We start from the raw sequence: 14,090 nt of genomic DNA on the forward strand, positions 1-14,090 counted from the left end.
TTGATATCTTGTCATTACAAACATTCTGTCTTGCTTATTATCCGCCCGCTACACAACAGTTACAGTATTCATACAGCCACTCTCTGCAAATCATGAATTACGTACAGACGTCAACAACATGAGCCCACCGAGTTTCACCTCCCGTTGACTAGCCTTGTTATCGACGACCGTACGTCGCCTTAGTCCAATCGTCGCTACCTGTATGCGACACGTAAGCATACACATCTTGAGTTCAACGCAGTGCGTCCTCTGCAAATATCAATTTGCTATTCGACAGCAGATGTAAGAAGCACGTCGAACCGCTTCTGCTGCGTATCTTAATTAAGAATGCCTTCTAGAAGATCCTTTAACACTGTCTGGGTCCTATACTGTTGCTGGCTTAAATGAAACGTGAGATCATGGAAAAGGGGAAGCTAGCTTTCCCTATCTTTTTTTTAATATCTCACAGATTTTTTGTCTTTCACCGTACATCTTTAGATATATAAATCAATACCACTTTTACATATTTAGAACATTGTTGGCTCTTATATGCGCCCTCCCTCAATAGCGTTTTCGGTGAGTTAACGTATTGATTGGGGCTGACTCCATCACAGTTTGGACATCTTTAACACGCAATTCATCCTTATGTACTTCCCTTGTTGTATAGGTTGTAGCCGAGTAACGTGTCAATACTTGTTGCTGGACTTGATGGTTCATACTGATTGTGGCGGAAAAGACGCGTAACTGGTGCATGTGAAGATCGGAGTGGACGCCCCTTTACGTACGGTCTTTTATTCGCATTGTTTTCAGGTATATTTTTTAATCACACCTAGTAACGTGTGCCACGTTCGGGCAAATAAACATGCGGGCATTTTCTCAAACTGTTTTGTGTGCCTGCATGCGTACATGCGCGCGCTAACTGTTTCGACATCGTGTCTGCTGGTTTGCGCAGCCAAGACTGCCACCGTTCTTCACAGCGACTAATCACATGCACGCAGAAATGATATTACTGTGTTTGCGGTAATGATTCCGAGCGTCATTTCTGTATTTGCCTTCTTTCTAATTTTATGCCGCGCTAGCGCGTTACGCGCATGCGCATGCGCCGTCAATAGCACGACAGCACGGCAACGCCGACGGCGCAAATGCGCCTCGAGTGTTCGTGTAAAAGCTGCGGCAATAAAAAGTGAAAAGTTAAATGCAAGCAGGCAAAAAAACTGTTTGGCGACTGCAACTCTGGCTTCGCCACACAAAGGCTGCGTATGCGGCGCAGCTACCTTTACCCCCTTTACAAGCCAACTTTCCAGTGACTCAAAACTGTGCATGCACCCTGGCAACGAATATTAGCTGCAACAACGTAATTTTCTGCGCCGCTCTAGTCAGTTATGCTTGCTTGGTTAGTTAATTGACATCAAGTTGTTATTACGGTTGTCAAGTGGGCATTGTCTGATACTGCGAGTTGGTTAGGTAATGCTAGAAGTAAACGCCACCTGTTTAATAATAATAATAATAATAATAATAATAATAATACGAAAGCATGAATTCTGTAGCTTGCTAGCATAGAGTGCGACATGCGTAGCGAAAATGGTAGAAAACTTGACAGTGCCTGATCATGTAGTGCCACTGTCGATAAAATACTACGTTTATACACTCTTTTTTCTTGTTATTTTTTATTTCTTTCTTGAATCGATTTTCACAAGAAGCACACGAACGCTGCATTCATAAGAAGTCAACAGAGAATGACTCGAAGGAAAGCAAAGGGAAATATAAATAAATGCATAGGGAAACGATAAATAAATGGAAACGAAAGTGAATAAGAAAAGCTGACCGCCAGTGAGATACGAACCCACGTCTTGGCATTACACGTGCGATGCACTAACAAAGTGAGCTGCCGCGGCGCCGTTTTCCTGTACACGTTCTTAGTACGTATGTATGTGTGCTAGATCTAACCCGGGGAATGTTAGCTAGCGCCACCATTCAGGGCCTTGGCAGTGGAGTGTGAACATCCTATCTACCGCAGGCATCACGTAGTACGTGAACTTTTTCGGGTGAAGGCAACGGATCAATAAACCCTCGTATGCTGCCTGAAGACAACAAAGAGCTCTGCCGGATTCTAGGACCTCGCTATGTAATGAACGGGAAGAAAGGAAACCGAGGGAGCCCGATTTTTATTAATCGCAATCATAATAAGCCAACGGACAATGACACGAAGGAAAGCGCAGGGGAAATTATTTGTTGTTCCTGCTGCATGTGCGTGTAAAAAGCGCGCGCGTAAAATAAAGACAAGCGTAATTTCCGCGAAGGAGCCGGTAACTTAACAACGCATGCTAACGACGCATTTCTTTTTTTTTTTGTAAAAAGTTATTCTCAGAAAGAAAAAAAAAAAAACACACCACAAGGTGGCACTGTTTCAAACTATACCCCCGGCTGAGGATTAGTCTCGTAACCCCTGGCCTCACCATTTACGACAATGGCGCCAACTTGGGTCGCAGACAGGCCACCGGTAGCGTTCGCGAGTCTCGTGCTCTTTATGCCTCCCGCCACCTACCGAGCCGAAACCAAGCGCAGTGAGCGTTCAGTCGTTGGCTGCGGTGATGGTAGTAGGCATCGGCGAGCCTATATAGTCAGTGATTCTGCCTCGACAGCAGAAATCGGCCTAAAGAGGGCATATCATTTAGCAGGCGTTGTGATGGTAAAAGACCGAGAGGACCCATAGCGATGTTAGTCCATATGAAGTGCATACAGTCCATATAAAGAAATAAAGTCCACATGATATGAAATTCACGATTGTCTGCGGGCTGTTATAACGGACTTAATGGGGATGCCCGCGCACAGGCGTTGCCTCTGATGGAATTAATATGCCATTGGCAGGACTATATAGTCAGTAATTCTACCTTGACAACAGCCACCATCGAAATGAGTTATTATCAGGCGTGTAACTAGAGTGGAACAACTCTTTCCCACATCTCCATGAAAGTTCGCTGCCATCTAGTGCCGCCACCGCGTATCCTGGGCGTTGCCTCGAAAATGTAAGGCCTGTCTGTGCGTGCAAATGCTGACAAATCCGTCTCGTCTCGTGGCAATCTGGCTATTTTCTTGCGCATTGCGCCGTTTCTTAACTAGAAGCGAGAAGACTTATACCAGACGAACAATTGACCACTAAATGTCGTGTGTGTGCATTAAGTGAACGGGCGTGTTAACAGCGATATCAACAGAGGCATCGGAGGTCTGCACGAGTGTGGCGATCGCGTGAGAACAGCAGCTTCCATTGTTCGTGACGACGACCGAGGCGGCGCGAATCTCCGTATCGACATAATATTCTACTTGTATTCTGCCTGCGTTGACATATATTTCAGCGCTGATTTCCTGTGTTTTGTTTGAATGTCGATAATCGTGGTGCATGAGTAACTCCCTCTTACGCCCGCCTCCTCGTTTTCTGTTTCCCTATCCTATCACATTGTTTTGTCTACCACATTTGCCTTGTCTGTAGGTTTTGTCTCGCGTGCTACTCTTTAAGCGCACAAGTACGAAGGATCCGTGGCTGTTCCTGGGCGCTATAATAAACATTCATTATTATTATTATTATTATTATTATTATTATTATTATTATTATTATTATTATTATTATTATTATTATTATTATTATTATATAGCAAAAGGATAGACAGTTGGGCGAGTTGGTACGGTAACATTATTTTGGCTTCTAGCGCGAAGTGAAACACGGACACAGAAAGGAGCAGACAGGACGAGCCTGCTCCTTTCTGTGTCCGTGTTTCACTTCGCGCTAGAAGCCAAAATAATATTATATAGCCTTGCTTGACTACGCAACGACAAAGCAACCTCCTCGCCTCCAACTCGCTTGCACTCAGTTCACTTCTTCCAGTGGACTGTCCGCCGCACCAGGGTCGCAGCCAGAAATGGGAGGAGGGGGGGAGGCACGCCGAAATTTCCATGTTCCAGGATGCCACCTGTCGAGGCCCCCCCCCCCCTCCCTCATCCACTCCGTCCCCGGTCAAGTGCGTGCTCCCCCCCCCCCCCCCGCCCCCCGGAAAAAAATGAGTCCCGTAACGACTCAGGACTCAAACCCGTCTCGGGAAGGCTGCGCAGTGCGAGTTGCAATGAGGTGCCGTGCGCTCAGAAGCACTCCTTCAATCGTTAATAAATATTGTGGTCAACTCGGGGTTAGAAGCTGGCTGACTCCCTTTTCAGAGGTGCATCGCTGTAGAAGCTCCGCCCTGTATATACAGCTTACCGAAGAACAAGCGCCTCGTCACAGTCTCAGTCTTCCGCGATTCGTGGTCATCGTGCTTTTCTTAACTTCAAACTCGGGTCATTCCGCTGCGCTGACAGCTCCACGGTTCGGTATTGTACCTCGAGCAATGTGAAGCCCGTTTAATCTCATTGAGAAACCGTTTTTCCTTCTTTTTTTTTTTAATTTCTAGACCGGGTTTATTACTGCGAATCGTTCTTCTCCGAGTCCAGCCACGTTTATATTTTGGCGGTGAGGCTGACTTTCGTGAGCCGATGGCAGTGACAGCGCAGTCTAAAATTGTGCGCCACTGAGTGTTCGTTTGCTTTTAATTTGATATCTTGTCATTACAAACATTCTGTCTTGCTTATTATCCGCCCGCTACACAACAGTTACAGTATTCATACAGCCACTCTCTGCAAATCATGAATTACGTACAGACGTCAACAACATGAGCCCACCGAGTTTCACCTCCCGTTGACTAGCCTTGTTATCGACGACCGTACGTCGCCTTAGTCCAATCGTCGCTACCTGTATGCGACACGTAAGCATACACATCTTGAGTTCAACGCAGTGCGTCCTCTGCAAATATCAATTTGCTATTCGACAGCAGATGTAAGAAGCACGTCGAACCGCTTCTGCTGCGTATCTTAATTAGGAATGCCTTCTAGAAGATCCTTTAACACTGTCTGGGTCCTATACTGTTGCTGGCTTAAATGAAACGTGAGATCATGGAAAAGGGGAAGCTAGCTTTCCCTATCTTTTTTTTAATATCTCACAGATTTTTTGTCTTTCACCGTACATCTTTAGATATATAAATCAATACCACTTTTACATATTTAAAACATTGTTGGCTCTTATATGCGCCCTCCCTCAATAGCGTTTTCGGTGAGTTAACGTATTGATTGCGGCTGACTCCATCACAGTTTGGACATCTTTAACACGCAATTCATCCTTATGTACTTCCCTTGTTGTATAGGTTGTAGCCGAGTAACGTGTCAATACTTGTTGCTGGACTTGATGGTTCATACTGATTGTGGCGGAAAAGACGCGTAACTGGTGCATGTGAAGATCGGAGTGGACGCCCCTTTACGTACGGTCTTTTATTCGCATTGTTTTCAGGTATATTTTTTAATCACACCTAGTAACGTGTGCCACGTTCGGGCAACTAAACATGCGGGCATTTTCTCAAACTGTTTTGTGTGCCTGCATGCGTACATGCGCGCGCTAACTGTTTCGACATCGTGTCTGCTGGTTTGCGCAGCCAAGACTGCCACCGTTCTTCACAGCGACTAATCACATGCACCCAGAAATGATATTACTGTGTTTGCGGTAATGATTCCGAGCGTCATTTCTGTATTTGCCTTCTTTCTAATTTTATGCCGCGCTAGCGCGTTACGCGCATGCGCATGCGCCGTCAATAGCACGACAGCACGGCAACGCCGACGGCGCAAATGCGCCTCGAGTGTTCGTGTAAAAGCTGCGGCAATAAAAAGTGAAAAGTTAAATGCAAGCAGGCAAAAAAACTGTTTGGCGACTGCAACTCTGGCTTCGCCACACAAAGGCTTCGTATGCGGCGCAGCAACCTTTACCCCCTTTACAAACCAACTTTCCAGTAACTCAAAACTGTGCATGCACCCTGGCGACGAATATTAGCTGCAACAACGTAATTTTCTGCGCCGCTCTAGTCAGTTATGCTTGCTTGGTTAGTTAATTGACATCAAGTTGTTATTACGGTTGTCAAGTGGGCATTCTCTGATACTGCGAATTGGTTAGGTAATGCTAGAAGTAAACGCCACCTGTTTATTAATAATAATAATAATAATAATAATAATAATAATACGAAAGCATGAATTCTGTAGCTTGCTAGCATAGAGTGCGACATGCGTAGCGAAAATGGTAGAAAACTTGACAGTGCCTGATCATGTAGTGCCACTGTCGATAAAATACTACGTTTATACACTCTTTTTTCTTGTTATTTTTTATTTCTTTCTTGAATCGATTTTCACAAGAGGCACACGAACGCTGCATTCATAAGAAGTCAACAGAGAATGACTCGAAGGAAAGCATAGGGGAAATATAAATAAATGCATAGGGAAACGATAAATAAATGGAAACGAAAGTGAATAAAAAAAGCTGACCACCAGTGAGATACGAACCCACGTCTTGGCATTACACGTGCGATGCACTAACAAAGTGAGCTGCCGCGGCGCCGTTTTCCTGTACACGTTCTTAGTACGTATGTATGTGTGCTAGATCTAACCCGGGGAGTGTTAGCTAGCGCCACCATTCAGGGCAATGGCAGTGGAGTGTGAACATCCTATCTACCGCAGGCATCACGTAGTACGTGAACTTTTTTTGGGTGAAGGCAACGGATCAATAAACCCTCGCATGCTGCCTGAAGACATCAAGGAGCTCTGCCGGATTCTCGGCCCTCGCTATGTAATGAACGGGAAGAAAGGAAACCGAGGGGGCCCAATTTTTATTAATCACAGTCATTATAAGCTAACGCACAATGACAAAAAGGAAACCACAGGGGAAATTATTTGTTGTTGCTACTGCATGTGCGTGTAAAACGGGCGCGTGTAAAGACAAGTGTAATTTTCGCGAAGGAGCCGGTAACTTAACAACGCATGCTAACGACGCATTTCTTTTTTTTTTTTTGTAAAAAGTTATTCTCAGAAAGAAAAAAAAAACACACCACAAGGTGGCACTGTTTCAAACTATACCCCCGGCTGAGGATTAGTCTCGTAACCCCTGGCCTCACCATTTACGACAATGGCGCCAACTTGGGTCGCAGACAGGCCACCGGTAGCGTTCGCGAGTCTCGTGCTCTTTATGCCTCCCGCCACCTACCGAGCCGAAACCAAGCGCAGTGAGCGTTCAGTCGTTGGCTGCGGTGATGGTAGTAGGCATCGGCGAGCCTATATAGTCAGTGATTCTGCCTCGACAGCAGAAATCGGCCTAAAGAGGGCATATCATTTAGCAGGCGTTGTGATGGTAAAAGACCGAGAGGACCCATAGCGATGTTAGTCCATATAAAGTGCATACAGTCCATATAAAGAAATAAAGTCCACATGATATGAAATTCACGCTTGTCTGCGGGCTGTTATAACGGACTTGGTGGGGATGCCCGCGCACAGGTGTTGCCTCTGATGGAATCAATATTGCATTGGCAGAATTATATAGTCAGTAATTCTACCTTGACAACAGCCACCATCGAAATGAGTTATTATGAGGCGTGTAACTAGAGTGGAACAACTCTTTCCCACATCTCCATGAAAGTGCGCTGCCATCTAGTGCCGCCACCGCGTATCCTGGGCGTTGCCTCGAAAATGTAAGGCCCGTCTGTGCGTGCAAACGCTGACAAATGCGTCTCTTTTCGTGGCAATCTGGCTATTTTCTTGCGCATTTATGCGCCGTTTCTCAACTGGAAACGAGAAGACTTGTACCAGACGAACGATTGACCGCTAAATGTCGCGTGCGCATTACGTGAACGGGCGTGTTAGCAGCGATATCAACAGAGGCATCGGAGGTCTGCACGAGTGTGGCGATCGCGTTAGAACAGCAGCTGCCATTGTTCGTGACGACGACAGAGGCGGCGCGAAATCCCTGTATCGACATAATATTCCACTTATATTCTGCCTGCGTTGACGTATATTTCAGCGCTAATTTCCTGTGTTTTGTTCGAATGTCGATAATCGTGGTGCATGAGTAACTCCCTCTTACGCCGGCCTCCTCGTTTTCTGTTTCCGTATGTGATCACATTGCTTTGTCTACCACATTTGTCTTCTCTGTACGTTTTGTCTCACGTGTTACTCTTTAAGCGCACAAGTACGAAGGCTCCGTAGCTGTTGCTGGGCACTATAATAAACATTTATTATTATTATTATTATTATTATTATTATTATTATTATTATTATTATTATTATTATTATTATTATTATTATTATTGTAGGTTTTCTTGACTACGTAAGGACGAAAGCAACCACCTTTCCCCTCCCGCCCCTAACTGGCTTGCACTCAGTTCAGTTCACTTCTTCCAGTGGACTATCCACCACACCAGGGCCACAGCCAGAAAAGGGAGTGGGGGGGGGGGGGGGGGGCACACCGAAATTTCCATGTTTCAGGATGCCACCTGTCAAGCCCCCCCCCCCCCTTCCCTCATCCACTCCGTCCTCGGTCAAGTGCGTGCTCCCCCCCCCCCCCCTCCCGGAAAAAAAAAAGTCCCGTAACGACACTGCACCGCACTGGCACAGCGCAAAGCCTAATCAAAGGGTCGTCGCTCACGCTTCAAGAGGCGCGTTATTCCAGCCCGCAGGTGGCACAAGGGAAGTCCAGACCGTTTCTCCGACGCTGGCGGTACGCATTTATCGCGGCGAGCATGCGCGAACTTGTTCCAGGCTGGAATCGCGAAGGGAGGGACGCGGGGGAGCGAGCGATTAAGCACGGCCCATGGAGCAGCGTATGCGAGCGTACACGCCGAAAGCCCACCGCTCCGTAAAGCGAGCCCGTATACCGTCGGTAGCGCGCGCGCCTCAAGTCGTCCGCGCGGTTCCGCTCCCCCCTTTGACCGAGCCCCTCGAGCTCCGCTCGGACGTAGAGACGCGCTGCGCAAAGGCGCAGCGGGACGCCGAGCGTTCCCGCTGAGACGAACCGGGGAGCGCCTTCTGTCGGGGCGGGTCCGAACGCCGTGGTGCAGGAGGTGGACACCCGGTGCAGACGAACTGCGCGAAGCGTGACGTCACGAAAACATGCGACGCGACAGCGCTGCTGTCGCTGTCGGTGTAGGCAAGAGAACGAGAGAGAGAGAACACATATTTATTTGGCAAAACAAGTAGGAAATTTCCTCAATGATTGGGGCCCTCAGTTCAGGGCTCCATTGCCACGCGACTTCGCGAGCCCGCTGGATCAGCCATTGCTGTTCGACGTACGCGCGCTAGAGAGAGAGGGGAGAGGGAGAGAGAGAGCGAGAGAGAGAGAGAGAGAGAGAGAGAGAGAGAGAGAGAGAGAGAGAGAGAGAGAGAGAGAGAGAGAGAGAGAGAGAGAGAGAGAGAGAGAGAGAGAGAGAGAGAGAGAGAGAGAGAGAGAGAGACGGAAGAGAGGGAAGGCAGGGAGGTTAACCAGACTAAGTCCAGTTTGCTACCCTACACGTGGGGAGTGGAATGGGGAGTGAAAGAGAGAGAAAGAAATGAGTGTATACAGCACTTTCACATGCACTAAGTTAGGTGTAGGATGTCTATAGTCCGGCACTCAAGTCTGTTACCTTCTGGTACGTGCGCTAACTTATGGTGGTGTCAATATAGCTCAACTGCCAACTAATTCACCTGGGGAGAGTTTTACAGAAGAAAAGTTCAGCGTTTCCAGCGTTTAAGTGGTAATCGGTGTTACGCGAAGCTTTATTTGGTGTTTGCGCTAGTGTTGAAGAAGCGTTATGCAAACATAAAGCTGATGACGGAAACGTTTGTACAAAATGACGCGAATAGAACGGAATTTGACACTATTCTCTGTAGCCGACTCGTTCCCGACTTCTCTGCAGCTCCTCGCTCAATGCACGCTACGGTCCAGTTTTGTTCACTTCACTTCCTATTGCACACTTGTTCACATCTTGCCTCGTCTACTGCTTGTCTTATATTTGGGCACATATCCAGTGGTACATACCTGTTCTGAGGGCAGCGGCCAAGAGTGGGCACATATACCCATAGGCCCGAGATAACAACGATAACACGAGACAGGCTGGGACGTTCTTCTGTTATTTTAGCCTCGTCTTCAGGTTTCCGGTTTCTGCGAGCAATTTGGAACACCGACTAAAATCAAGATAACAGACCGCGGAGAAAAAGAAAGGTTACCTTGAATGTCGTCCGTATAGTTTCATGTAGAGATAGCTGGGCAAGCTCCACCGGTGAAACTGGAACCATGAAAAGAAGATTGAAACGGCGGACTGACGTGGTCATTTGACACTACGTCGGATTCCCTCGTCATGTACAACGAAGAAACAACTCGCATCGCTAGCTGAAATTTTGTCATCGCTAAAGCGAATAAATCCTGTTTGCTTCGTACCGCGCCCGTGAGACTGGCGACACTACAAAATTTTGGCAAAACGACGACGAAGGAATGCCTTCTCCTCACGGATTTGAAGCAATGCGGTGCAACATCCAGGAGACCGACGTACCAGTTGTCTCAGTGCCACTAGTGGTCGTGCGCACAGTAGCCAAGTCAAAGGCCGCAGTTAACGATTTAATTTTTGCAGTTGGTTTTACTCGTCCGTTGTCAAACTTCCGCTCGACCAGGTTATTCGCGTCGCTTTGGACAGGTGTGTAACTTGTAAATCTCGCTTCGATAAAACGAGCGCTGTTTGTTGGAATCGATGTTTTCCGCGAGCACTACAGCCGAGCTGTCGTTTCGAAAGGTTACGCCTTCTCTAGAACAAAGCGGAAGGTATTCAGTGCAGCCAGGAATTTCAATAAAGAAAAAAAGGAAATTGAAAAGCGAAAACGACGCGCGCCTTTAACCCTGTCCTCCACCCGCGAAAGGCGGGCGGAAACGCAAGGTGCATCTGTTCCTGCTCTCCTGCGCCTGCTGCTCCCGCAGCGCTCTGGGCCTCGCTTCGAAACAAAAACGGGAAGAGGCGACGTGCGCGCGTTTTCTAGCTCGGTACGTGCACTCTGTATAGCGCCGCGTGGCGCCTCGAATTCACAGCACGCGCTGCTTTATTGTTCTCAGTTGTGCCAAGCCTCGGGATTCGCGGCGCGTGCGACACATTTGCACCGGCGACTGGTGAAACACGATGAGTGGGAGGCAGTATGAGGCTGGTTTGGTTAGACCGGAGACGAGTTGGGGTGGGGGAGTTGTCAGACACCGACGCACAGCGTGTCTCTATTAGGAAAACGGCGGTCGCAAAAGTGATGCGGGGGAAGGATGGGAGGGGTCCTGCCTCCCCTCCACACCCTCCGCCTCCTCTTCCCTGGAGGGGTGATGCGGCTCCCCGTTGCTCTCCCGCCCCCAATTCATCGCGCCCCCCGGTGAGAAGAGCGCGCACGACAGATCGACAGAAGCGCCTGCCTGCGGAGGGTGCGAGCTTCGGCGGCGGACACACGTCGATGATGGCTCACTGCCACCCGACGTGCGTTCCCTCTCCGGGGAGTCGGTACACTATAGCGGCTGCTGTCAGTCAGCGCTGGAAGTATACTTGCGTCACCCGATGCGGCCATATTCGCACCGCTCGCCATAGCCAGCTCCGTGCGCGTGGCGCGCCAAGCGTCGAGTAGGTGTCGGAGGCGCCCCCGTTGGAACTTTTGCAGGCTCTCGGGGCGGCGTGTTGACACAGCGTCGCCACTTTTTGGCGCCCGGATATAGCGGTGGCCTTATCTCATATTTGGCCCCGTGGCTCCTTTCTTTGTCCGTCGGCGATAGGCACGTGTACTGCGGTGTGCCTTTTGGAAGGCGACGCGTGCCCTGTATGGGGCCCACAAGTGACTGCCACTCAATTTAACCGACAGTGGATGGCGTACGGAGCGAAATGATCGCTTCAATCGGGCCGCTGTTACCCGTTTCTGCTCGCCGCTCTCACAAGCGCACGCTGAGCCGCTACGGCAGGCTGTTTACCGACTGCGAAGCACGTCTGGTGACAACACGTTCGTCTTCCGCGTCCCCCCTTCCTTGTTAACACATACACAAACGCGGGTGCGTTTTTTGTTAAAAGATGCTTTGCATATATGCAACAAGCTCTACGCTTTCGAGTGCGTTGTGTTTTCTTACTCGACTGATAATATACGGGGATTTCTCTTGCGATTGGTGGACTACCGAAATTTGACCTCATGTTTAATTTGCGTCTCGGATGGCAAAACGGCAAGGTGCATGGGCTCAAACAAGTTGACGTCACAAGCCGGTGGTTGTATTATTTATGGTGGTTGCATACACGTATGCGAAGGCTAGGGGTTCGGTTCCCACCGATGGCAAGTGTCTTTTCGTCCACTTTCATTCCCCTCTCCCCACCTTTTCTCTATTATTTTCTAGATTTCAATTTCAATCACACCTAATTTTCCCGATGTTTCCCTTGGCATCATTGTAATATGAAGCCAATAAAGCCAACCAACATATATATATATATATATATATATATATATATATATATATATATATATATATATATATATATATATATATATATATATCAGGATGTGTTTCCAAATACAACAACATTTAGCGATGCAGTATTACGAATAAAGACAAAAAAATACAAGATCCTGAATCAGCGCAAAGCCTTGAGGCTTTATAAAAGACGCGTGAAGACTTGCGCAAAAACATGAAACCTACGCAGCGAGTGGGCCTCATACGATGCCTCTAAGCTCAGATTTCGTCATTATTCTAAGGAATTTATTAATCCGATTTTATGCCCCCCCCCCCCCCCCCCCCCCCCTTTCGGGCAGGGCGCGATAACCGAACAATTGCACTAGGACGCCGCGGGCTGCGCGCATTGAAACGCGTTCTCATTCGGCAACGCCTGGGCGCAGGAGATGGCGGAGCGTTCAAGAAGCTCAAGCTGGAGCCCGGCGTGTCCGACCTGGGCCTGTCGTCGTGCGGCGGCGGTGGCGGCGTGCTGGCCACCGCGTGCAGTCCCACGACGCCCGCGAGGCGGCGCCACCGGACCACCTTCACCCAGGAGCAGCTGCAGGAGCTCGAGGCGGCATTTGCCAAGAGCCACTACCCGGACATCTACTGCCGCGAGGAGCTGGCACGCATCACCAAGCTCAACGAAGCGCGCATTCAGGTAACACCGCCCGGCACGCCTGCGCTATGTGCGTTATTTTACCCGCGAGAGGGCGTTGCTAACGGAAAAGCAAGTGCTTGGTGGCGCAAACCATCGCCCCGTTCCAAAGGGGACGCTCATAACATCCATCCATCCATCCATGTTCATAGCTGATGAATGAACTGTTGAACAAAAGAGATGCTCAAACAGGTTTCCGAACTGTGCCCATCCGACTTTGAATATGTTATACGCTAGCCGATTGTACCATCGCGGCACCGGAGAAACGCATCAGCTGAGAGGTCATGTTGTCTTGTGACGCTTGCAGGAACTGTTAATGTGAGAGCGAAGAGGTGATAAGTTCTAGGAAGTATATCGACTGGGACATCAGAGCTGTTAATGAAGCTGTCAGTTGAAAGTAGAGTGTGCCGACTCACTGCGGCACAGGGGAGGCCTTCGCCTGTCAAGTCATCGCAGTTACGGAGAGTAATCTTTCCTACTGCATGGTCTACTAAAAATCGTTACGTTCGCATAGAGGTCATAGTCTGAGTAACACATGCATTAGCTTTACATGCTGTGCAAGTTTCTCGGTTGGTAATGGTTCGGTGATGATCGTTCAGGTGAGGAGGCCGCGCGAGATCTCTGCTCTCGATGTCGCTTCTGCAGTGCATCTTCGTCACTCATGGCCCAATAACAATATTGGTTGACCTCTTTCACTTACCCTGCTCACTCAAGCGCCTTGTCTTGCCTATATAGGCAGATGCATACGCAGCTGCTGCATCAAATGCTGAGGAACATTTGTTCGTGAGGCCCTTCTACGTGTCTTCCTTCCCTGGTGAGGACTCGAGAGTGAATGCTATACAATGTCGAATTCCGCCATGTTGTCAAATTCCGCCGTGTTTGCGTTTTGAGCTAGTCAGGAATGACTAGATTCGACATTATGGCAGAACTCGACACTGTCCAGAATAACGTCCTCGGGATAGTTAAAATGGTTTAATTGCGGCAGAATTTCGTGGCTTTGGCTAGTCTCACTTGGTCTCAACCTCGGATGTCTCCACAAACCACGTAGACCTGTTGGTCCTAGTCAAGCACTTTCAGCCAGCTTCCCCGTATTTCGTC

The 14,090-nt window shown here is 48.5% G+C and overlaps 1 protein-coding gene across 1 annotated transcript in view; it reads left to right on the forward strand.

Moving 5' to 3' along the window:
* LOC126533144 (uncharacterized) overlaps positions 1-14,090 on the forward strand; it is a 45,761-nt gene that overhangs the window by 26,749 nt on the left and 4,922 nt on the right. The window contains exon 3 of the mRNA XM_050180417.2: positions 12,739-12,995. Within this exon, the coding sequence (XP_050036374.1) occupies positions 12,739-12,995 (257 nt within the window). The remainder of the gene's footprint in view (positions 1-12,738; positions 12,996-14,090) is intronic.

The sequence above is a fragment of the Dermacentor andersoni genome, chromosome 7, assembly GCF_023375885.2.
Source record: "Dermacentor andersoni chromosome 7, qqDerAnde1_hic_scaffold, whole genome shotgun sequence".
Taxonomy (NCBI): Eukaryota; Metazoa; Arthropoda; class Arachnida; order Ixodida; family Ixodidae; genus Dermacentor; species Dermacentor andersoni.